The sequence below is a fragment of the Pholis gunnellus genome (genome assembly GCF_910591455.1).
Source record: "Pholis gunnellus genome assembly, chromosome: 12".
Taxonomy (NCBI): Eukaryota; Metazoa; Chordata; class Actinopteri; order Perciformes; family Pholidae; genus Pholis; species Pholis gunnellus.
Window position 1 is genome coordinate 6,041,167 of NC_136539.1, and position 26,883 is coordinate 6,068,049.

The following is a 26,883-nucleotide window of genomic DNA, read 5'->3' on the forward strand; positions in this document are numbered from 1 at the left end:
CCCATGTAGCCTACACACGTTTTTGTTTTTATGGTAACACCAACATTTCTAAAGAGAATCTACAATCTTCAACTTGTCTCTATAATACTGATGTTAAATCTGAGATGATGTCACAACGATTTCAGGGAATACAATCAGACTGGCTGTATTCGATTGCCATTGTTTGTTTATTTGTGTATTTAGTTTGTTAATTCATTAAGTGGTTTGTCATGCGGACACTGGTATCCGATTAACCAATGGAAAAGTACCATTTGGGGTCCGGCGCCTCCTCCCTTAACCCAAATCCCCCTCCCATCCCCTCCCATCCCCTCCCATCCCCCGCGCAGTAATTGCTATGTCTGGGTCTGTCCCATGTGTCCCCGCCGCTCACCCACAGCCTTGTCCTTGCAGAGTACGCAGTGAACCCTCCTCAACACACACAAACACACACACACGCACACACTCACACACACACACGCACACACGCACACGCACACACACACACACACACACGCACAGTCTCTCCGCTCCACCGGTCTCAGGCTGGTGCGTCCCGTTGCGCGCGGCACCGTTTACCAACGCCGGCACACTTCACGAGCGCGCTCCGGATTTCTCCAAAAAAAAAAAGAAGAAAATAAATTCCTCGGGACGGACTGGTGGGACAGACAGCTGCAACTTTACGAGTCAATATGTTTTACGCGTGGGTGACAGAGGATCGGTGACAAGGAAGTGTCGGGGGAGTTCAGGTGCAGCAGGAGCGAGGACCCACCCTCCACCCCAACTCCACCACTCCACCACTCCACCAACCCCCTCGAGCAGTTTGCGCAAAGGTGATACAGCAGAGGATCCCCCGCCCGGACGGACGGTCGCAATACATGGATTTATTCACCTGCTGTTTCCTATGATGTTACCTCTCACTCATTGAGCTCTTCGTCGGTTGCTCACCCCCTTCCCCCCCTCCACCCCCCCCTTTCACTTCCCTCCCAAACTTCAGTCGGCGGATCGGTTTAGAGAGAGACAGGATGGGATCGCAGACCGGGGCAGCTCTGCGGAGACAGGCGCTCCTGTGGTTCATTGTAGGTGAGTCTGTCACATTGTGGCTGCATTCGTTGTGTGTAATGATACAGTAGCCTACATATATTTAAGCGACGTGACGAAACAGATTCCTCGTGCAAATTAGTCCCAAGCGATTGAGTTGGGATGCACTTAATGTGTTTGTGGACGCTTCATAAGATGTGTAAACGAGTTATGTTACTCTCCTGAAAAACAAAATGCAATATTGTGACAGGGGCTCTGTGTTTGTGACACTGAATAATCATATTAAAATGACGATAGATATATAGATAGATTTTTAAGCAAGAATACAAACTTTACTCAAAGCTGTCAGTATAGTACGTGCTAATGGTGGTTATGCAAATGTTAGGGGATTAAAAAATTATGGATATTGTCAAATAAAAAGTTGAAGATAAATATATGAAAATATACTATTGGAGATCTTTCACATGGCTACCATATCCAGTATACAATAAAATAAAATACTGTATTGTCTCTGTCAGCAGTCTCATTACACCAGTTACCCAAACTGTGCGTTTGTTATGACACCTTATCATATTTATTTTAGGATTAATAGTGGTACCAGCCACCGTGCGTGGTGAAGTGTAAACTACATCATCTTTGTATACATTGATGCAGCTGGGAAGTGGCTCCATGTCAGGGAAAAGTGTGAGCAAGACCTCTCTCTCTCTCTCTCTCTATATATATATATATATATATATATATATATATATATAGAGAGAGAGAGAGAGAGGTCTTGCTATAGAGAGAGAGAGAGAGAGAGAGAGACCACATGAGACCATGAATCAGAGATTTGTACAGCTGTGTATTAATAAGTGGATAGATTGTTTAGAATACATGTGATGTAATGAATTGCGTTTTATTTCGCTGTGGAATGTGAAGATAAACCATCTAATTTGCAAAAGACTGAATTTATTATTCTCAAAAATACGTGAAGAAAACACTACACCCACTCACTGCATCTAACCTCACAAGTCAACTCTTTTTATTATAATGTTTGTTTTTTTCTCACAGGTGGGAAATGTGCCCAAACCAACCTGTCCAGTTGTTTTTGTGCATTTGTGTGAGAAACCTGGAAATAACCTCAGACTAAAGCACCTTCTCTTCACTCATGGTTTTTGTTTTGGGAGGGGGGGGGGGGGGGGGGGGGGGGGGGGGGGGGCTGCACTGAAAACACACTTCATTTAAAAATTACAACAACACTGGAAATCTGCTCAATAACACAGAAGTCCCGTCACGCTCACCACAACAGCTGTACGTTTCTTTAGTGTACAGAAGAAGTGACGGGAAGAAAGCATCACAGCATCTCTTATGTTATTGCTTCGGCCCGTAGTAAATCAGAATCAGTTTGATAGGTGGGTGGAGGCCATTAGATTCACCCATTGGAGTGGCAGTAATGTCTCTTAACCTTTTGCAACATTTGTGCAATCACGTAATATCATCAGGTTATCGTCAGGTCATTGCAATCATGCTCTCTTCATTCTATCTGAGATGTAGGCCACTCAGTTGAAGGGGTTATGAAAATAGTAATTCAATCTGGAAAGCAACAGAAAAAAACAGTGTTGGCAATGAGTTGTCAACACAGACCTGGTTGGTGATCTGTTATCCAAGGGCAGCTCCTTCTTATCTTCTACTATAGAGCGATCTGAGGAGAAAACATCTTTCAAGTTCTTCTGACTGGAATTAAACAAGATACAATTAAGTGTTGCCCTGATGCCACTTCCTCTGCATGTTGTTTCCCATCTGTCGCTCCATTTATTTCCTGTCATCTCCCTACTATCAAGTGTCTCATACAATGTCCAAAAATATTCTTTAAACAAAGATGCCTCTGTGCTTTATTACAAAGTATAGTCAAACCATAGATTATTTCTACAAGAAAAAAATTCTGATTGGAATTATGCATTTGCTTGACGAGGTCCTGCCATTGTTCCAATATGTTATATTATCAGCAAAACTATTTTGACATTTTTTATTATTTGTCAAAAAATAATCATGACTCTAATGCTGCCTTCACATGTGGTTGTGTGTTTACAAAAGGAGTCCATATGATTCCCCCCCCCCCCCCACCCCCCCAAGCTCATTGTTCTAAAGTTGTGACGTGTTTGCTGACGTCAGAAATGGCGCAGGCCATGACAGTACATGATAAGTCAATGTTTTGTAATTTTAGCTTTAACCTTTCTGCTCTGAATATACCTTTTTTCAACTCGAGGTCTTCAGGGCACTCCTGTAAAAACGTGAAGCACATTGAGCAGAAAAAAACGAGACACTCCCAGCTTCACTGTCTTTGAGAATAATTACAAGATGTCACCCCAGCCTGATTGTGTATGAGAAGTTGACCTAGTGGTCATGATGTCACCCATTGGTTTGATGCCTCCAGTTCGGCATTTTGACCATTGCCGTCTTGCATAATGGATCCATAATTTACTAAATATACATAATTCTTTATTGAAGAAGACTTGAAACTAGAGACTGAGACCATCAAATCATGTTTACAATGTTTACTGAGGTAACATGTGAGAAGTAGGATCATTTTCTCAGAGACTTCGACACAATCTGATTTACTTTTGCAACCAACTGATGGCCGGTAGAGAGAATGCAAGTTGAAGGCACTTCCGCATTTGGCTTCACATTTCAGAACCGGAGGTTTCCCCCTCGTCTAAAACATGCCCTGTCTCATCATGACCTGAACAACTTGAACATCAATCTTGTTGTCTGCACAACTTTCCATGTCGCAACCACGAGCTCACAAGGGCAGCATCAGAAGCTACATAGTTGCCCATAGCTGCAATATTGACCATCTGCTGTTTAGTTCAGTCAGACAACGCCGTGATATCTGACTCACATGCAGGTCAGGCTGCCTCACAGCTCCAAATCGTGGAGGTCTTAATTCGGGGCATACATATTGATCAACTCAGAATAACGTAATGATGTGCTCAGAAGCTTTCGACCAGCTGTCACTCACTCAATAACTAAGTACTTGGAGGTAGCTGCTAGCTAACTGTCTAGTGAAAATGATGTGATGTGACCTGTGGAGAAGAAAACTCACCATTCAGCAAAATGATGCAGCGTGCTCTCTCTCTCTCTCTCTCTCTCTCTCTCTCTCTCTCTCTCTCTCCCTCTCTCCTTCTCTCAGAAACATTCTTTGGAGGAGCAGAAATAGTACACCAGCTGAGAACCAGAGATTCGTTTTGTAGTTTGGCCAACTCGAGGGATTAACGTTAATTACCAACAGCTGTGCTGTAGTAGCCTGTCACCGACTACTCTTTGGTTCATCGTGACAGCTTGTTCCGTTGTAGTTGAAGACGTAGCTCTTAGCACTTGAAAATTGCACCTTTTCAAATCATAGTTGTATGAGAATCAATTTTTCTACAGAGATGTTGCACGGCTGAAAAGTGTGAAGCACAAAAGTGAGATTCAATGCAGCAGGTGCCAACTGACTCAAATAGCTGGAGGTGACAATGAGACAGAGCTCAACAATTTAGTTATATTTTTATATACTATGTATATTATACACTGGAATTTTAATTCCTGTTTTAGTTTTGACCTATGTGATGCTGCATTAAAGAAGGTTTACACTTGAATTGTAATTCCTGTTAATCTTGAAGAAGTGTTACCAAGTTGCCGGTAAATGACTTATTATTATTATTATTATTAATAATAATAATAATATCATTATTGTATAATATTATTTTTGTTATTATATGATATAATATTATTTAAGATTATTATTTATTATTTCATTCTTTTTATATTTTAATATTTATTTGTTACATGTTGTTTTACAAACTGAGTAAAGCAATGTTTAAGTCAAGCCTGATGTTGCCTTGCACATAAAATAATGATCCCAATCACTTCCACACAGTGAGACATTAAACGTATTAATTATGTGGTATCAGATCTGTATCGGCAGATACCCAAAGCCCAGATATCTGTGATGTATCGCTGCATCCCTAACCTGTATTTCATCGGCTCCACAAATGAACAAGATGTAATGAGAGTTTGATGGAGCATGGATTTTCTTAAATTGTGTCAATTATTACATTTCCTCAATTATGCATTGCCACTAATATAATATATAATGAGAGCGTAAGGAGATCCAGTCTTATCTATCTTCATATTCAGTCTCGTATCTGTCTTTCTGTCTCGGTATCTGTTGCATGCACATGTAGATCCACAGCACTAGTAATTTTAGGCCGATGACATTCAGTTGACTTGGGTTCCCTTCCGAACCTCTAACACTAATGTCAACCACTACATGCTTTACCCCTAGCTGAACTGTAATGCGAAACTCATCCCCTTACCCCAAAGTAAGCGTCGAGGAGTCCTACAAAAAAATGTGCTCATTGTCCTCGCTTTTTGTTGTGCTTTTTGGACACTCTTCAATAAAGGAGTTCCGTCAAGCTTCCTCTACTCTTTGCCCTTTGTGTCCCGTTACAAAGGCTTTGTGTAGGTGTTCTATATTTACACAGAGAGAAAGTTATGACTCATCACAGCAGCACCAGGTTGCCTCATTACTGTTCCACCGCATTCCCACCTGAAACAGCAAAGAATTGCTCCGAAAAATCTTTCATTTCATGTCCCAAGATCCCTAAATAATTATCCCGATTCAGGTGGTTAGTTTAGCTGTCAAGGGTTCTTCTGTTCCATCCGTCTTACAGGCACTTCAAAAGACACAGCATACTTCAATCAATAGAGCACAGGGTTGATACAAATCAAAATAACCTCTGCCATTGAAGTCGTTTGTGCCATGACAGAAGCGATTTTTAAATGTACTGCGGTAATGTTTTGGGCCAACGAATACAGAGTGGATGAAGGGCAAAGGGTTCTTCAACTCTCTCCTATAGACACGGAGAGACACTTTAATCCTCTTCCCCATGACGTATTCGTCTGTCATCTGACGGCTCAGGAAGCAATTTGAATTTATCTGAAATATTTCATACACACCAGCGACACGGACGGTCGTAGAATGACAGCAGGGGAATACTTTGAGGATCGACTCGGGGGGGGAAACATCTGGCAACTCTGACAGTTTGACTGGAGTGACTGAATATCCTGTAAGCAATCAAAACGGTTGACGCAGTGTACTCCGACTAAAACGTGAGGCTCAGGGTGGGTCATGGGACAATGTTTGGTACTTTCCTACATAGCAGTTTTAATACATCTTGGGCAAGCTTTTAATCAATTCCTCATCTAAAATGAAAAAAAAAAGTATTTAAAAGAAAAGCTCAAGTTGATTAATTTTGGTCGGGTGGCTTCATTCATTATCAACTAAGCTTTCAGAAATCGTAGTTACCTAAGCCGAGGAGGTTATGTTTTTGGCCCGGAATGTCTGTTTGTTCATTTGTACACACATTATTTTTCACGTTTATTAACATCGCTAGATAGAGCATTTGTAAAAATGACTGAGTGTGTTCAGTGATGCCTGAAGCTGTGGGTGGGAGGAGATCGACTTTCAACCCTAAGTCCGTCTTAATGACATACTCACATGCCTTATGTACACTGGCCATTGCAATCATTCCTTGAAGTGACCCTATAGCCGGAGCTAAAATGAGACTCCAGCAGTTAGCCAAATGAAGTGGGTGTCTTTGTAATGGCAGCCATGTGTAAGCGTATCTCTCTACCACAGCTACTTAACAAAACACCGCCCGGGGAAACAAAAATAATTCTGTTGTAAAAAGGTAGTAACTTTGGAAGACGTCAACTTCGTTTGGCCAACTCTGACTGCTGAAGGCTAGTTTATACCTAAACCTTTTGGGCCACTATGCAGTAAGCACAACAATGACATATTAACACCTTATGAAGCCGATAAAGTAAGATATACATCGAGCAGAGACAGGACAGCATTAGCATTCATTTGGAGTTGTGTTTGTGTCCACCCGATAAATAAATCTCTCTCCTTTTTAGCTCTAATTTGGTCTCCACCTACTCCTGAGGCAAATATCTGTCTCTTTTGCTGTTAAATGCTGCAGTATGTTCACAAGCTAGCCGATAACTTTGTCCGTCGGCTGTTTTTGTGCTATGCAGGTAGTGTGCAGTGGGTTTTCAGAGCTTTTTCCCTGACATTAGCGGCCTTCGCCCCGCCCCCATTTAAGTGACACTTCATGGCCTACAGGACTAGAAAGTATTGTATTAAGACGGTAGCCTACTATTTAACTTCAGTGTTTGTATTTCCAAAGTTTTTCTCTGCATTGAATAGTCAAGGACAGGAGACAATCTGTAGCCCTCTCCAACAAGAAACGCTACATATTTATTGAACAGATAAGCGTTTGTTACATCAGTGTGGAATGGTTTTGACAACAGGGAGATGTTGCAGTTCGTTGGCTGACATCTTACAGGCATGAGTTTTTTTTAACATTGTGAAACAAACGAGAGCAGGAGGGGAGCAGGTGGGAGAGAGACGGAGAGAGTTTGTTGACCCTCCACTGATAAAGATACTTACACGGAGTTCGGTAATGTTCATTTCTTTTGGGTTTCCCCCCCCAGTCACCTGATAAGCCCTCATCTAAGAAATGCATGGATTGTTAAAAAAGCACAGGGGGGGCTGTTGGGCAGAACAGAGTGTGAAGGACTCAAGGGGACGAATCTCCATAAATCAGGAGAGAGAAGGGGGGGGGGGGGGGGGGCAATAAGGACAAGACACATAGAGATAAACGAGGTGGGTGGGGCTGGATATTGAAAGTTTTAATAGTGCTGATATATGCCGGTGTCTGTTTTGCATGGTGCCGTGTGTTTCCATGAGTGTGTTTGCGTGTTTCCTGCACGACAGACCCGCCCAACGGACTTTGGCTAATTAGATAGACGGTGAGCGATGGATGAAGGGAGGAGAAGGACGCCATGAAAAGCATGTTGTTTGAGCCGTTTTTCACGTGTAATATTAGAAACCTGCCTTGGACACGTCCTCTCTCAATGAATCAGCATCAGAATACTTTATTCATTCCTGTGGGGAAATTAGTACGTTACAGTTGCCCTTATAAAGAAATATGAGAAAAATAAAAGAAATAAAAGGACCAGGTAAAATATAAAGAAATAAATATGTAAAATACATTGTAAATTATGTACGTGAGTCTACAATATATTACAGAGGTATAACCAAAACAAGTATAAATGCCTTATTAATGGAAGTATTGCACAGTTGAATTATTGAACAAATCAAGAAAACGAGCAAGCACGGTCTGCACATGCGCACTTGCGAAGTCCCTCATGAGAGACGTAATTTCTTGCAAGTGGCAAAATAACAACACTGCTTCATGATAAAAGTGACAGTTAAGTTACTAATACATGAGATATACTCTGGGAAAAACTCAGGTTCCTCCGCCTCCTATTAGTGCTGCTAATGGCATTTGCTAGATTCCACAATGGCCGAAGGAAAACAACCAATCAGAGCAGAGGAAGAGTCTCTACCCCACTAAACTGTCAGACTAGGCAGCGCTGATCATATATGAATCAATATTCTGTCACTGCATTGTCTAGTTCTTGCCTCAACTGTTGTCAGAAACATCTTTTATTCTCCTGTTAAGCTGGAAAATGAGAAAGCTTGTGACCCAGCCAGCATGTTGAAAACAGTCGGAGAAAACGTTCTCATTTTACAGCCAAAAAGTAACTACAATATGTTTCTGAAAACATTTGAGGCAAGAAGTAGCCAATGCAGTAACAGCATCTTGATTCATATTTGATCAGCGCAGTCTATCTTGACAGTTTGATCAGAGTTCACAAGCAGTGATTACTAATGTTTTTATCTAAGTTACCAACTGTAGCTTTAATTGAGATGTTTTGTGCAAGCGAAGCGCTCTAACAGAGAGGACATTCACACAATGAGCCAAGGTCACGCTCGTGGACTACGCTGAGGGTTTTCAGTATTCAGTATTTTGCAGTGCCGATGGTGCAGTCAGCTGCAGCAAAAACAGTTTACTGCACTCCAATCAATACGTTCTCACCAGTGGAAGAATCATGTGTAACTTTGCTTCAGAGATCCGTTTTTAATGCTCTATGGAGAGGATTAGTGAGCCCAAAGGCCGGCCGGACGTAATTGGTGAGCAGTAGTGTCTGTTTGCGGTTGTGAAGACAGAGGAGTTTAATGATGAGAGTGTCTGGCTGGCATCGCCATCGCTAACACAGACTGTGAACAACTCCTCCTAATCAGTGGTAGATCATTGATAAGGTGACTGTTGATTTCTCAATAAGAGTGTTTCCTGATGCGAGGCTCCAAGGACAGAGGACATCGTATGATGTACAGATTGTAAAGCCCTCTGAGGCAAATTTGTGATATTGGACTGTACAAATAATATTGAATTGAAAAAACTGAATTAATACACCACTCATTCTTGTATATGTGTGTGTGTGTGTGTGTGTGTGTGTGTGCGCGCGCTCACAATCCACTTAGGTCAATTATAGCAACCGACTCGCCAAACAGAATGTTGATGCTGAACAATTTTGCATAACCCTGGATTGCACTCAATGATGTTTAAAATGTTAGATATCATCATTTCTGTCAGTAATTATTCCGTCATTATCCGAGCGCGGCAACTGCAGCACAGTGAAGTTAATGTTAAGCAAATTAAACACATGAAAAGGGAAATATTGCTGTCATGGTTAAAACAGTGTCAATTGATTTTTTTAAATGGATATGTCAGTTGTCTATTTGGAGCAACATTAGCATTCCTTTAGTGTCGAGTGTCTGTATAAGTCCAATATTCATTCTCCCTTGAGCTTTTTTTTATGCTCTCTAGTTGCTGTAAAGGGAGTGACTGCAGAGCTCACTGGTGATTCACCAGGATTTATTTATTTTTTAATCAGATTGGGGAATCTTTGAGGTAAGAAGTGTTCTTTCTTACCTCAAAGATTCCCCAATCTGATTAAAATAAAACAAAAAACGAATCCATCAAAGTTTTACTCGATAAAACTGACAAAACTAAATCCAGTATCCAAATGATAATTTAATGGCAACCATTTAGTACCCATTAACTGTTATACTGCATACCTTCCCATGTAGCAACATGTGTCTTTTGGCACACTTTTCTATCATAAGAATATCAACTACGAACATAACTCCTCCTCGTCCCGAGAGACCAGCTCACGCTGAGAACCACAGAGCAGATTTTACAGCCCATTTATCTGGGCCGCTGCTCTCATACATTACATTTAACCTTACATAACAGTGGCATAGAGAGCCTGTCGCTGCGGTTCCCTCAACTAGTGCATCAGGCTGGAATTTTTCTTTTGAAGAATTTTTTTTTTCTCCTTGGCATTTCTGCTTCGCAGACGGCACATGATGGCATACGTCAAAGTGGCCCCGCAACATCCAGAGCTCGTGACTCGCAGTCATGTCGGGACGTCAGAAGAGCCTGCGAAGGATTTCTGCTAACGTTTACCTAACCTGACCGGTGAAACGGTTACACATTGGTATTTATAGCGATGACCTGAGGGAGGGGTTGGCTGAGGCATGGAAACATGTATGTACTGCTTGCAGCCTGGAGATGTTTCTTACCATCACAGTCGAACCAAGCTGTTGACCAATGAGCTGCTCTGCTGGAGCGGTTTGTGGCTCCAGGGCTACAGGACAGCAGGAGGCTTACTAACTTCTTACGCTGGAGTGCATGTGACAGGAGTGTCAACAGTCAGAGATTGGATCTTATTCCCACAGCAGCCTTTTAAATCCAACCCTATTGCCAGACAAGAACTTGGACAACTCTGTCGGTCCACCGCAACATCTATTGGATAGATTGCCATGCAGTTTTGTACGGACCATTATGGTCCCCAGCGTATGAATCCTGATCACTTGATCCTCTTCTCTATCGCCATTATGAGGATAATGTCCAGGGAAGACTTATTTCAGTTGACATGAATTAGACTAAGAACAGCTGTTTGCATCTCAAATGTGCGTTTCCTACATAGCTGTGTATAAGAAGTGGACGTAGGCGTTGTGAATTCACCCACTGGTTTGTGAACTGCGGTTTTGAAGTCTCGAGTTCGGCATTTTGGCTGTTGCCATCTTGTTTTTTTGCAACCAGTGAACAGACGTGACCATATTTAGACTGCACCTTATATGGCTCTGGTAGCGGTAGCAACCTGTCAATCATCAGTCATGGTCTATTTGACTCTAAATGGACCATAATTTACTAAATGAACATCATGTTGTATTGAAGAAGACTTGAAACTAGAGATTAAGATCATAAACTCATGTTTACAATGTTTACTGTGAGAAACAATCAGACTTCTTTTTTGCAACCAGAGGAGTTGCCCCTCCTGACGGCCAGTAGAGAGAATGCACGTTTAAGGCACTTCCACATTGGCTTCATTTGTCAGGACTGGAGGTTCCGCCTGGTTTCCTATCATCCATTTACAGAGACCGAAAGGGAAATTAATTACTAAGATATTTAATTTTGTGGAAACCAGAGGTTGGATAGTATTTTGTGAATACTTATCTGGAATTATACGGTGCTTAATACATAGTATACTGTATGCTGCACATGTATTGGATTAAGCTGGCCTGAGGCAGTTCTCATGCATAATTGCATGTGCAAGGGATTGCTGGAAAGAGCATTCTCAGTCAATCTTCCACCAGGATTTAAATAATAAATATGATCTTATAGGGTACAGGATTTCCGGTGGCATTCAGGCAGATACAGATTGTTTAAGGTCATGGATTTGAACTACTGACCTATTATTCCTCTTTCCACAGCCTATTTGTCGAAGGAAATAACATTTCAGAAATGTATGTAGGATTTTCTACATATAGGTCTCATTTAAAAAAGGTCTATTGCAGCTTAGGTTACACTCTGAAGAGCTGATGAATTTACTCCCATCAGCATTTCTTTCTATTATTCCTCTCTCTGATGCTTGTGATGCATAATTTACCAATTTAATGTAGGGGGATTAGTATGGAATTAAGCGAGGCTGCGGAAAAAATCCCAAATTGGACCAAATGAGAGAGTCTGGTTTTGTACATTGACATTTAGAACGAAAAAAGATCCACCATTATAGTGTTCATTCTCCATGTCAGTGTTCAAACCAAGACAAATCTGAGCAGTAGTTTCAATAAAGCACTGCATCCCTCTTGATAACATCAAAGAGCTCACCGCTCCATGCCGATCACCTGATTACACGGCTCATGTGTCTGTGACGCTCCTGCTTCATGTGTCACTTTGCCCTCAGGTAACAGAGGCACACAGGCTTTTAAATGCGACACATCCTGTACAATATTAACCTCATATGGGAATTAAGAGATGAACAAAAGCGCTCATCCTCTCCTTCCGGCAAATTGATCCTGCAGAAATAGGAGCTGTAACTAAATTAACATCACCTCAAACTGATTTCTTTTCTTTCACACTCTCTCTCTCTTTATCTCACACTCTCACATATTTCTAATTAGCAATAAAAAGGTGAGTAGCCCCCCCCCCCCAGCTCTCCTTTATTGCCGTCTCTGCCTCCCTTTCTCTCCACATTCATCAGTTCCGTTGCTGGTCACGACTGGTGTGTGTGTTTGTGTGTGTGTGCGCCTATGGATTTGTGTGTGTGTGTGTGTGTGTGTATTTGTTTTGCATACATGTGTGCAAACTTGCAAAGCAGTAACCCCGATTTCACTGTCACGCCTCAGGAGCTAATGAGCAGCGCCAAGGCTAGTTTGTGAAGCATGTGTGCATGTGCATTGTTCATGTGTGCGCGTGTGACCTGTCCACAGTGGAATAGCCACTAGCAATTATCCATGGATTATCAAATGCAGTCTTACTTCTCAATGGGAAACAGCTTCTCATACACAAAACACAAAGGACAGTCTCACACGGACGCTATATGTGTGAAGCACTAAGTGAATCGGACATGTCATAGCAGTGCCCTAGAGCGAGACACCCAGCGCTTAAAGCGCATGTGTATCTACACATAACGGCTCTATTTTAATTAGCGACCCGAGTAGCAATAATTACATTTATACAACTAGAAAAACTATAAGGGGAAAATAAAACTTCCAATTATGATTTTCCCTCCATCTCAGGTGGCAGCATGTTGACCGAAGCTGTGTCACCATATGCTTGGTGATGGACGCTTTTGCTCAAGTGCATTGCTGTACCGTTTAACTTCATACATAATTAAGCATGTGGGATCCCAGTTGGACTCCAGCTCTGCAGTCTTGCTCTCCCCATTAAACTGGTTAACTTCAGGACCCGCATGGAGTTGTCGGTGAGTTGTTCCAATTAATGTTTAAACTGACCGTAAAGTGTCAACTTAAACCTCTGCACTTGCCGAATGTATTCAGTGCCAACATTTAGAAGCAGCCATTAGCTGTTACACGGTGTGACCGCATGTGCATTAATATATTCATAAGGGCATAATTGTTTGGCTACGCATGATGAATGTTTCATCAACCAAGAGCAGCTATGAACGGCACTGTTCGTATGCACATCCAAAGGGCATTGTGCGCACTTTACAGCCACAGATTTGTGCTCACGTTGCAGGTGATGGCTTTTGCCAGGAAGGTCTTCCATTGCGAGTAAGTGAGTCCCCTGACACTAGGATCAACGAGGCAGTGCTGCTCTATGGGCTCTACTTAGTTTTCTTTCGTGGGGGAAGGAGTCATCTGTAGCATTTTTCATGGGCAGCTTGAGATCGCAGGAAGAGGCGGAATTAGGTGACCTTCCAACTTACTTATTCTAAAAGGTTTCCGTATCAATGTGGCCGAACTTATTGGAGCTCATTTACAGTTGGCTGAGAAGCTGCTCCCTTCGCCATCTTTTTTTATGTTGCACCATTGCTACATCCTGTGGTTTGCGTCGCCCGAGATGAATGTGATTGGTTAAAAGACAAACAAGACAATACACAGAATGCTAATGGTTGGACTCTCTTTAGTGCTGACACAGGGCTGTGGCTATACGAGACTACTTGAACTTAGACTTGAGCCTTGGACTCGGTTCAAGACGTGTTCAAATATTTTTCACTGCATGGTCAGCTCGATTCGACCCAACTCACTGTTGATACAAGGTCTTTTCTAGCTTGGCTGACTAAAAATGGCGGATTTGTGTCGGGATGTCGATCCCAGTGACGATTCTCTCTGACCGATCGGTGGTCTGTAGGGTTTTAACTCCACCTTCCAGTATCGGCTCAGCTCGCTTGAACCCTCGATAGTTGGTACCAAGGAAAGTACCGGGTACTATCCACAACTTTTACTAATGAAAACCAAAAAAGAGTGACTCAAAGTTTAATATATACCTCACAGGCGCTTTCTCTCACAGACTTTCAAGTCCTTTGCAGTCTTCTTTCAATTACCCTGATCAACATATGCACATGTGCGCTCGAGTAATATACCTTTCCATGACAGACTCAGTTCAAGACTTTAGCTTTGACTTGTGATTGCCCTTGATTGTAATAAAAGCACTTTTTTTTCTACTTCTCCTATTTTGACAACACTTCCATAAAGCATATCTAATGGTGTGACTTTGATTCATAAGATAATAATTCAAACCTTCTGTATACCTGCATCTTCAGATAAGAACATTGCCCAGTTATTACAGCTGATGGTTTTACAGTTGAGAGTCTTTGTTCTCTCGTTTCTGGCATTTGATAAATGTTTGCCAGTAATGCTTCGACAATCATAGGCACAGAAACAGCTAAACGATCTGCCAGACAGAGTGATGTTGAACCACTCCGGTGCGACTAAATAGGACCGTCCATATTTATCTCTTGATCTGTTAACTTATTCCTGGCCATTTGGCGTCCAATCAACAAGGAACTTCTAAAAAATGTATCGACCGTTACAGAGGTGCGTCATCGGAGGCCTGTCAGCACTGTATGAACCAATCACAGGCGCAATCCCAACGTCTCTAATGAAAATGAAAAACTCAACCTTTGCGGGTGCGGTGGAGCGGTGGGGCGAGAAAGAGGAGAATATAGATTTAGTGTGCAGTACGCTGGTTGGAGAGACAAAGACGGACTAAGAATAGGAACGCAATATGTGGCATCCGTTGTAGAGTTTCCAATTTAGTCACAGGGTGAGAGAGCGGTGGCATGAGCGAGCGGGATATAGAGTTATTGCAGGTTGGTTGTACATGACAGCACCTCACTAGAGCTATTATGCATTATGCAGATGAATCCTGCCTCTGCGTACAGCAGCAACATGTTCATTTATAGTGTAGCTCTTTGTGTAATCTTTCTTCTTTCATGCTCTCCACTCACCGCGATGTTCAATGAAATTACACGTTCTGGTAATTTACTACCAAACCTCTCTCTTTTACTCTGTGATACTATCTCCCTTCCTGTCCCTCATGCTGCTGTCACGAGCCCGCCAGTGTTATTGCTGAGCCTAAATTAGACATTGTTAATGCCATATAGACACACAACGCTTTGTCTCTCATCTCTCGCCTCCTTTTTGTTCTTTTTTTGGCTGAAGGTGTGGCTACACATAATGTCCACTGAAAAACACAAGAGATCTCAGCTGTTTGTGGCAAAGACTGTGCCCTTTGGTGGCCCAGAAGTGCTGCTGGCATGGCAGCGGAACGGGTTTAATTTATTTTCTCTGATGGGATTACAGCGAGAGCAACTCGGCAGTGTTTGTTTTTCCTCTTTACACGTCGTGTTTTCGCTGAGGAATTCAAAGATTTGATGAGTAAAACCCGACGTCTCCGCAGGTAAAAGACATCACAACTCGAGCTGTCATTGTAATGAGTGTTATCATCTGTGCCATGGACTTCTGTAACGTAAAAGTAAAGATTAAGATGAACTCAATTCGAAGCTTGATACAACAGACAGAGAAAAACAGAGACTTGAAGTTGAGGCCCCTTCGGCAGGAATGTGACCCCAAAGATCCTCTCTGCTCTCTTCTGGGTCTCCAGTGTTGAACCAGATACTTGGACAAAACAACAAAAGGCAGAGGATTTATGTCCCAATTTGGTTTTAGGGCAGAACAGGAGAACAGAGAATTCAGTTGAGAGGTTTCTGTGTCCCTCTCACTTCAGCATAATCTATAGTTGTACGTTTCACTGCCTCTTTAAGCACCTAAGGCAGGGAGCAGCAGGGAGGCTGCACAACAGTAAATCACAAAGTTTGTTGTTGAAGCTGCTAAAAAAAACTAAAAAAAAACTAAAAAATGACAAAAAGAAATCGTATGAGACTAGTAATACTTCACCTCTTTGGCAGAAATATCGACGGTCAATCTGGGTTCTTTCACGGGCTTTTCAGAAGTTAACTCCCACTCAGCCGTCAGCACAGAGCAGTGACGTATGGTTAAGCTAATCAATGATGTCATGAATGAGCACAAGCACTGGCCAAGTTAACTGTAGCTATGCTGCGTTTGTAAACTGCTGAAAGAGTTCGTTAGGATTTCTTGAGGTGGGATTGTATGTGTACTTTGTGTTCTGCAAGGTCAAATGATTGCTTTTGTCAATGGAATCTGGTGGATTTGAAGAGAGTATACACTGTATTAGAGTATTTATTAGACAGCTCTTTATGTCAAGGATCTTAAGCTGTTCTTCAACTCCATTGATAAAAGCAGTAATATTACCTCGCAGAACACAGGAGTTGCACCGCTGCCTCGATGGATTAGTTTGTGTTATCGTGTGACTTTCGGGTCCGCAGTAACGTGGCGTCGACAGCCCACAGGGCTCAGCTTCTGTGGCCGGTACTCTGTACTTCTCTAAAACTGTAGCGCGCCAACCGCCATCTAAGTTACTGTATGCAACCCGCTGACTATGTATAGACCGTACATGTAGCGTCATCATGCAGGAAGCTCTGTCAAGTCACGTGGGGAACAGTTTTTAGAAGGGCTTAATGGTAAAGTAGCAGAACTACTTCCACCAAGATGTGAATGTTCAGATTTGAATCTATAAGCGACACCACTGGGAAGCTACAGAATTATATAAAAGAAAATATAATCATAATTTTTTTTGCAGCATGCAATGGGCCATCGGTATCAATCTCTGTGTTATCAAAGCGTTAACAGTCATTTATTTGATATGGGGAATTAATTCAAAAATATTAGTCATCGGGAAAACAAAATAAAATGATGAACACACACAGCAGCAGCAGCAGCAACTCTGTAATTTCACTCACACCATTGGCCACTTAATAAGTCCTCCACTGCAGCACTGGAGTGGATGAGTGGTTCGGTTTTGGCAGCTGCAGGCGGTGTTACGACACGGGGCGAGACAAGCATCGCCCCCCCCCCCCCCCCCCAAACTCACTCTCACCCACAACATTTCTAATCAGCCCATAAACTGAACCTGCTAATTTTCCATCGACAAGTTCAGCTTTCTAAACCCTGAACCAAGGATGCTTCAGAGTGTTGCCACAAGGCATCACCCGGAAGGATGAACATTTTTCACCAGAAATGTGGATATGGTGCCTCAGAAGCTGTTATCATGCATACTGTTATCACTAAGGAAAAATATACTAAACCAGATGTCGTCAAGCATTCAACACCTCACTGCATGTCCTGTTTCACATAAGCATGTCATGGAGCCCATGAAGACCTTTAACAGTAGAATGAATATAATCTGTTTTACACATGTAGTGGTCATGCTGAGGGTAAATTACAGTGTCGACATGTGTGTTTGGTGCACAATAGCATAATAACGGAGGCCGCTCATTATAACTGGTAGTACCTGCTATCCACTTGCAACTTTATTGATGTTTCTCTTGTTCATTTCAAAGTCTGTGGTTTCATCATGACCACTGATGCTCTCTGTTAATTAAGTGGCGTTTGATGTGAATTCAGTCAAAAAAATTAATAATTGGAGAGTAAAACTAAAATGTTTATTCATGGCGTTTAAGTAAAGGATCTTAACCTAAGGCTAATATATTAATGTCTTTCAGAGGAGGACAAATAAGAACTGCTTTATTAATCTCCTCGGACAAAAACAATTGTTAAATGCCTTCATGTTAACCCTTGCTCTCTCTCTGTGTGTGTGTGTGTGTGTGTGTGTGTGTGTGTGTGTGTGTGTGTGTGTGTGTGTGTGTGTGTGTGTGTGTGTGTGTGTTATCAGTATCAGTTGTTCTAAGAGCAAATAATTATTCAAAAAGATCAAATAAAAAATGTAAATCTTTATAATATTTGTAATCTTTGTAATTATTTACAAGTCAAACAACAAATATATCAGTCAGGTTTTAATAAACCAGATCAATTGGCCTACTAACCAGGGTGACTGATATATCCAAAAAAATAGATAAATAAATTAGAAGTTTTATGTTTCTCAGGTTCCACTGGTTCCTCTCTCTCCTCCCTCTCTAAATTATCCTGACAGGGCTATAGCCTTTCTCTTCACCTCAGTGGCTTCACTAGCCCTCTGCTCATCTCCAATCAAACCTGCTCTGATACACACACACACACACACACACACACACACACACACACACACACACACACACACACACACACACACACACACACACACACACACTATCTGTGGGCTCACGCATCACAGACAGCCAATCAAACGAGATGCATGTGAGCCCGGTGATTGCATTTTCCCCCGTGCGTGCGTTCGTGCGGCGCATGCCCTTTCCCCTCTCTACAGCGGCGCTGACGCCTTGTGTAATTGCACTTGTCTGCCTCAAGCCCGCTCTCCACACGTTATTTTTGCTGGTACACACTCTCTTCCATGGACACGCACACCTACGCGCACACACACACAACTAGCCTACTGTATGAACCCAGGTTCACTGAACTGCACAAAGGCATTTTTTACAATTAACCATTTTTAAACCAAAACCACTGAGTGGGAACACAACAAGCTGTCTCCCAGTCTGTAACTCAAGATGTTTTTGTGCACACGCAGAGACAGACTTTTGAGCAACAAAAAATTAAATAAATAAAAGGAAGAAGAAAAACAGTTTTGAGAGAAAATCCCTGAGTTTGTGCGCACCGAGCTCAGAATCTGCTCTCCCCCTTTCCTCCAGCTGTTTTCTCAGATTTGCAAGCGCTCGAAGGAAGCCGCGCTGCTCGCTCAAATCCAGTGACACGATTCCTCTGGAGGCTCAGGACGTCGATCGACACTCATGATTCCGTCCTCGCTCGCTCTCACGCCTTGTTTGTTGTTCATAAATCAGCCCCCCTGTGGCTCGTATGTTTTAAGTCTTGTAAGTCTTAAATGAACTTACATATATCACTGCTGCTTGTCCTAAGTGACCCAGTTGACAATCTTTGCAAAGTCTGTTCTTTGGGCAGCTCTGTTTTCCCAAAGCAGCCAGTCACCATGACCAAAACTGTGTCTGCTCAGTCTGTACATGCTTAACATTTCCTTCACTTTGACAAAAAGAAGAGGGAAGCTTCTTTGCTTCCTGAACATGTGCAGCCGTACTTATCATAGAATTCAAATCTGTTCACACAGACATGATACGTTTATACTTTTTAGAATCAGTGTGATCCATGATCAATGATGAGTACTTTGCAAACACATCAGCTGATTCTTTCTTTTTTTTCAAAAGCGTTTTTATTACTGGAGATGTAAATACTGTATTCAAAAGTAACAAATAACTCCATGTTCTCAAGCAAAAAAAGTCAGACAGAACAGGAGAATAAAAATAAAACACTGGGTCATGTTAGTAGTTCAGCAGGTTTAAGGATTGACGTCAACAAAGTCTCACATGGCAAGAAAAAACAATGAAACTGAAAATCATAAAATTGAATGAAAATGTAATACAATAAATTAATAAAATAAAACAACATAAAAAACTAATTCTGAAAAATAATTGTAAAATTGTAATTGTAAATACCGTGTCTCAGTCTCATCTGCTCATTGGCAAGAGCATTAAACAGTTCAAATGTACAATACAATAATTTATAGCAGGCCAGGTATGATTTATCATATTTCTAATGGTGATAAAATGTATTTTAAAAAAGAATTCTCTAAGTAGGCAGCTCAGAACATAGCTTACTGAATCAGTGGCAACATTTCATTTCCTGTTTACATCGCCCACAGCATCATGGGAAGTGTGGTTTTAAGACTCAGAGTTTATCTTCCATTTGAAAGTGAGAAAAAGAATGATGAGAAGGAGCGACAAAATCCATAAATCTTACCTTTATGCATCCTGTCATCATGTAACATGTTACGGGCAATCCATCAATAGTTTGTGAAATATTTCCGTCTGGACCAAAACGGTGGACTGACCGACAGACAGATCAGTGTTTCCATCCGTAGAGCCCCGCCCCTTCAGCATCAAGTGTGTTTGGAAGGTTCAGATTCAGTGTTCTCCGGCATAATTAACAGAAAGTCTCTGGGGCTCTACTGGAGGACTGGACACCATTCTTCCAGAAGTTATTCCCTCCTTTGGTGTTCTGATGAAGATGATGATAGAGAGAACATGTGGGTCAAACACCTACTGTATAGATGTTCAGTTGAGTTCAGGTCATGGTGTTTTCCCTTTAATTTGTCCCCTGTCTGCTGTGTGTCTTTGAGGAGAAATCTGATCTCCCTACTGCTGCCACCTTGACATTTATTTAGAAAGGTACATCTTTCTGATAATTAGGATGCAACATCTTTTCCTAGAATGCTACCAGGCCACAGAGTGGAAGTGGTCTCTTGCTGTCGTAATTCTGTTGTGCTAGATTTCAGGAAACTAGCTTCTGCTCTCATCAACATAATGAACAGCTTATGGGTGCGTTTCTCAGCTGGGGGCTGATGTGTTTTTGCATGTACACGTTTTCTCTTGCTTTATTAAAAAAACAAATACAGCAGTTTAGTTTGTTTCACAAGGCTCAGACAAAAACTGTTTTCTGATTAGATTTTAGTGTCTCATGATTCATTTAAAAGTCTGTCTTGATTTCCCTGTTTCCCCTTCCTTTTATCTTATTTTTCATCTAATTTTATATCTCATCAATTGCACATGACTCTACAGTTGCCACACTCGGTATGCCTGTTCTCTGTAAAGAAAAGTTGGTTAAAATAGAGTAAAAAGCTGAGCTTTAACATGGACAACTGCAAAGAAGAAAAATGTCTTTATTCTTCCTTCCAACTAAACTATCACAGTTGTCTGCCCTCTGGTCTCTGGAGATAACTCGCTACAGTGGTGTAGCGGCTCATCCTATTGTTGTGTGCCTTTTTTTTCCCACATAATTGTATGTTATTAGCAGAGAGACCCGGACGGGGCAGATCTCTATCTGTGTTGAAAGCCCTGCCCGCTGTAATCATTAGCTGGTGATGGATGGGAATCAGCTTGACAGAGATAGATATGGCAGGCACATAAACGCACCGCGTCTTCGGTAATTGTCACAATGTATGGTGTGTGTTTGTGTGTGGGCTGAAGAACATGGGCAGTATATGTGTCTGTTTGGGTGGGTGTGGGTTTACATAGGTGTGTCTATTTGCATTGTGTTATTAGTGAGCTGTCTTTCAATAGGAAACACACACTGGCTTCACTCATCGTTATATCATTAAACGATGTGTGAGAAACATATTTTCATCAAAATCCAAGGTAATTGACTTCAAGGTAATTGCGTTCGGTTCCTATATGCAGTCTATGAGCTGCCAGTATGTAGCCTGAGAAGAGAACGACAGGGCAGAAAATGTTCATAACTGGAGACGGCTCACTAAATTTAGCAACCTTTTCATCCACTCAGATTCTTAGACTCGCATTCGGACAACAGTGGCAGGAGGGTAAAGCGACAATGTTCAGAGAGGCTTTAACAAAAAATCCATATAAAGTATGGATATGAATAGGTCTTTGAAATGTGAAGGGGGACCTTTAAAGCTTTAACTTTATGCGTCTGAGTTTTTTTCTGACAACAACTTTTTTTTTCATGATTCTGAACTTTTCCGAGACATACATTGCTTTACAGAGATATTTGCCAATTAGCCTAGACTGCAGCGCTCTCTCTCTCTCCCTCTCTTTATCTCTCTCTTTTCAGTCTTTACTTAATACCAAATCAATCATAAATGCAATTAAAGTGTCTTACATCAGATAGTGACCAATCCCGTCAGCCTAATCCCTGCGATAAGAATCTCATCTACTCCTAGATCACATTGATATGAACAAAACCATGCAACCATTTATTATAGTGCATTGTTGCTTGGTCTAATGCGGGGCGTTTGATATGTCCATGAAGTTGTATTAGTCCCACAGTAACGAAGATAGTCAGATATGAATTAGAATGGATACACACTTTTCAAAAACAGTGATGCAGAGCTCTCAACCTACGGACTGAAACCTCTTATGGTGATCACGCCACTCGTACTGCCACTAGTCTTCAGAGGAGGGATTATCTAATCACATCAAGTACGATCATCATCAACACAGTTTTGTGATTATTTTGGGCATGCATTTATTTCTACATGGGTAAAAATACATTCATAAATAATTATGTTGAATATGTAATAAAAACAAGTGTTTCGGCAGCTTGCACAAACACCCAACTATACGAGATAATCTGTGGAGATACAAGATCAAGTGACATTTACATCTACACGCATTATGTCCTCTTCAGAGTCAACCATTATTATCTTAATTGCCCCGCTGTATCACGCACACTTCAAGCTGCTCTTTACTTGTAAATCATGATATAATCTCCTCTGATATAAGAAAGAGGCTCCTCTCATTTTCCTCTCTGTCTCTCCAATCTTCTTCATTGTCCCTGCTTGGAGCTCCACATGGTTGTGATTCAGAATGTAACTCGCCATTTTCAGGATTTGAATGTGTCTAAATGCCTGCTAGTGAGTTTTAGTGCCAAGCTTAAAGTAAGCATTTCTCTCGTGTGATACATGATGTGGCTTCATGTTAAGGAGTCTAAGCATTGACGAAGATCTGAGTCTCACACCACTGAACGTTTGACACGCTCACTGACTCTCTCGCAGAGATTTAAACGAGAAGATTGACACAAACATGGAACCAGCAGTCGGTTAGATCAGCTAAGCAGAAAGACTCTTTCCTTGTCTCTTTATCAACTCGCTTATAGTAACCTACAACCACATTTATCTCGACGGTCATCTGTAACTCCACTGGGCAATGCACACTCAAAGTTCAGCGTCTCTGGTTCAAATTCTCTGGTTCAAATACTACGTCCACTTCTTTTACACATCTGTGACGCTGATTGAAAATGATGTCAGAGGGGTCTGACGTATCTGTGATTAGACCCGTTGCCTTGTGTCACCTTCAGCCAAAATCCCGGTCAGTGCACAAACTGATGCATCCACTTTTTGTAGCCTCGCTCTTCATGTGTCTCCACACGGATCTTGAGCCTAACCGGGTATAGCTTCAGGCTGCATTCAAATTCAGTGGCTTATTTATGCTGCCATTCAAGGGCCAATGACACATTGGGGTGAAGCATGCTCTGGGCTTTAATAATAACACTGAGAGCACCTGGGAGGGAGAGAGCAGCTTGTTAAGCTTCACGGCCATCTCAATTCGCTGTGACTTCCAGTGTGTGTGTGTGTGTGTGTGTGGAGGGTTGCAATAACATCAGACAAGAGCTGAGAGATTAAGGGGATAAACTGCTCATTTTGAGGTTTCTTTGGGGGGTAATCTCTCCACTATTTCTCTCTCTGTCTGCCTATTTAATCATGTGAATAATTTCAGGGATGTTTTTTATAGTTCGAAGTGAAATTCGCCCCCTGGGTTTCCAGCTGTCTTATTAGGACAGACAGCAGAGGTGGAGGAAAGCATTCAATTATGCGTATGTGAGTAATGGCGCTAGAGGTAAAACTGTAATACGATGTAATGCTGGCTTGCTGATGCACTGCTCCCGCCCCGGCGTTCCTCTCCGCTAATTCATCAGACATGCACCGCTCGCCAGGCCAAGGAAGCGTAAGAGTGATTCACAATTGAATCCAACCGTGATAAATACACTGTACGTATCAGTATAGCTCGCTAGGGTGGGTGTCATTCGTTTGGTCTCTCTTTGGTAATCAATTGGTAGGTAAGAATCAGTAGGTTACAGTGATGACGTGAACAGACGGCCTTCAGAGGTTGACATTTAGAATTTCCACATCACTGTGGCCGATGGATTGAAAAATGAGTAATGAGACATTTTTTTGATGCTTGCTTTGACCCATAATTTATTCATATCAAGGCAACAGCGCAGCACAGCATGTTCTCAAGAAATTGGTCTATTGATCAATGTACCTGTTGAGTGAGCATTGAGAACCAAATCATTTAATTGCTCTCAATACATCATTCTTGCGCATTAAATGCAGTTGCCTGGTTATCGCACTGTTTAAAGATGTCAGCCCAGAGAAAGCACTGCAGACGGAGCTATCAAATATATGAGACTATTAAAACATTTATCCAAAGTCAAAGGACTTGGATATGACTCATAGATTGTCAAGAAGGATGACATCAGAGCTCCCAAAAATGAAGCCAAGTCATCTTGATCACCCCCTAGTGGCTTGAGGTAGTATAGGTCATTAAGTCTGCCCCCTGCGTTAAAGTCCCGGTGCCTAGCCAGAACAGCTGCTGTTTGTCTTCAACGGGCAGCTGAAGAGATTGTTAGCTGATACAAATACTAGCATTGGAGCTAGTTAACTTATATGTATTGAGAGGGACCCCTAGTCATGGTCATAACTTTATAACTTTATAACAATTAACACAACTAACGCTCTTTAACAGAGCAAAACACCACGACACAACAGTCTGTGACACACTAATAATACATTTATTGTACTTTTATAAAATTTCACCGCCAAACTGCATGCTGGGTACAGCTCACTCGCCTGCTAGCACAACAGTCTGCTAACAGCTGGGAGAGGCTCTGTCCTCCAGTAACGCTACATTACAGCATAGCGATGCAGGATGAACATAGACAGACTGGAGATGCACCGATAGAGTTTGACACATATGCAAAACAACTTTAAGTTTCCATAACCGTTGGAACGTGTCAATTTTATCATCAATCATAGAGTTATTATGGTTAGTCGTTGTGTCTTTCTTGCCAAACATACACCGTGGTGCTAACGTAGCAGCTAGATGGCTCATGGTAACCAGCTGTGGCCGTGCTCGACCTTGCGATTGGCGGGTGTGTGGGAGGGAACTAGATACTGTGGGTGCTGCTCCATTAAAATGTAATATCAACAAAGACCTTGATCTTATGGGGGACTCTCTAACTCTTCACTAAAAAACGTATTAAGCTTATTGCCCAAAATTTCAAACTATTCCTTTAATACCTTAATTATGTTAGTTGATATTTGACTCATATGTATATATTTATAAACCTAAGTGTGTTTTATGAAATTGCTTCAATATACAGTGCATCATTCATTTTGTATAGATGACGTAAACAGGTTTATTTGTGAAACGTTTAAGCAATAGGTTACATTGTTTCCCATGATGCACTAGCTTTACTTTATATGGAAACCAATGGCCTACACAAAAAACTGCCGGGCCCTGATCATTCAGTTACAATGGTTTAAATGACTTTAAATGATTTATATGCGGTTTCAAGTTCCCCTTTTCTTCCTTTTAGATAACACTGTGTGACTATCACATAATATACTTGTCACTTCTGATTTGGAGCAGTGGAGTAAACCTTTTTTTCCAGGGGAAATAAAAATGAATGTAGTGCGTGCGCTCAAACCTCTTTGAAGCCACAGACCCAAAGACCTTTGCTCTTTCATAAAGAGCGTGATCAGGTTTTTGTATGTGTCTTCATAAAGTACGTTTCTTTTGATAGCTTGCAGTGTAGGCAGACTGCCGGACATTTTAACAAGACGTGGAGGAGGAAGAAAGTACTCTCAGTGCTCTCTAAGTGCACACTGGTTCTGAGGGAACATGCCACAAGTGAAGGAGACCCATTTGCCACAGGCATTCAAAGGAACATTACATTCTGCTGATATATTTAGCTCTACTCGGGAGGAGAGATAAGGACCATGAGAGAACAAAGACACAGACGATATTAGCAGCGAGAAAAGGTGTTCCAAGAGAACAAACAGGAGAGACAAGGAATCAAACAGGGTCCGGGTTTAGTGATATTTCTGACCTGAGTGTTGAATGAGCTGATTCATTTAAGATTAGCACACCTTAGTTATTATATCTGTTAAATGAGAACTGCAATCAAAGACTTTATGGTTAGTGAGTTGACTTGGTATTAACATATGTTGATGTACAATTAGCCTATGTGAACCATTTGTGTTTATATTTATTTATTTTAGATCAAGGTTTGATATTATTTGATACTTAATGACTTTCTGGAAATCCTTACTATTAATGACACCTGGGGCCATTCAGTCAACTGCTGTCGGCATCCTGTTGCTCATGTGGATGCTCACACTCTGTAGGTGCGAGCGAGCCTCCTGGCCATAACAGTGACGTAACATTACATTATATATATTAAAATCATATATCATATAGCGTTACTATTTGCAATGTGTCTTTATTTTATTGGGACCATTGGCTCCATGGTACTTATTAGCTTGCCGCATTCAAATCACTTCGTTACGAAGCCGCTAACCGTGCTGCGTAGCGAAGTTACAGCTAGCCGGCTAACCTAATCTTAGCTTAGGTTGCAAGTTAGTTGCCAGTTTGTCGCTTCTGCCTTGCATCGCTCTTGGCTAGTAGAAAGCAATTGTAAGTCATTCACCCTTTGCTTTGTATCACTCACTACACGGTATTCATCTTGTCGAGCAAAATGTCAACAATACATTTTCGTCAAAATCTCTGTTCATTATGCCGTGATGAGTAAAGACGGGACAAAACAGTTGGCTCTGTGTGGTGCTGGCAAGGAATGCTAGTTTAGAGGTTTTCTGACAGGCAGCCGACCCTCATTAACTGATTATTAAACGATAACTAACAAGATTAAAATGTGCTATTTAGAATGGACGAATGTCTGTGATCCATTAAAAGAATAACTTTTAAAAACAATTGATAGGCAGGCTATATTTCCTTTCGGCTCGAGCGGAGCAGAGAAGAAAAGTGAAGATAAAGTTG

At 41.6% G+C, this 26,883-nt stretch overlaps 1 protein-coding gene across 1 annotated transcript in view; it reads left to right on the top strand.

Moving 5' to 3' along the window:
• Nucleotides 1-990: 990 nt before the first annotated feature.
• Nucleotides 991-26,883, top strand: part of ramp1 (receptor activity modifying protein 1) — a 54,930-nt gene continuing 29,037 nt past the window's right edge. The window contains exon 1 of the mRNA XM_079169649.1: nt 991-1,059. Within this exon, the coding sequence (XP_079025775.1) occupies nt 1,002-1,059 (58 nt within the window). The 5' untranslated portion in view covers nt 991-1,001. The remainder of the gene's footprint in view (nt 1,060-26,883) is intronic.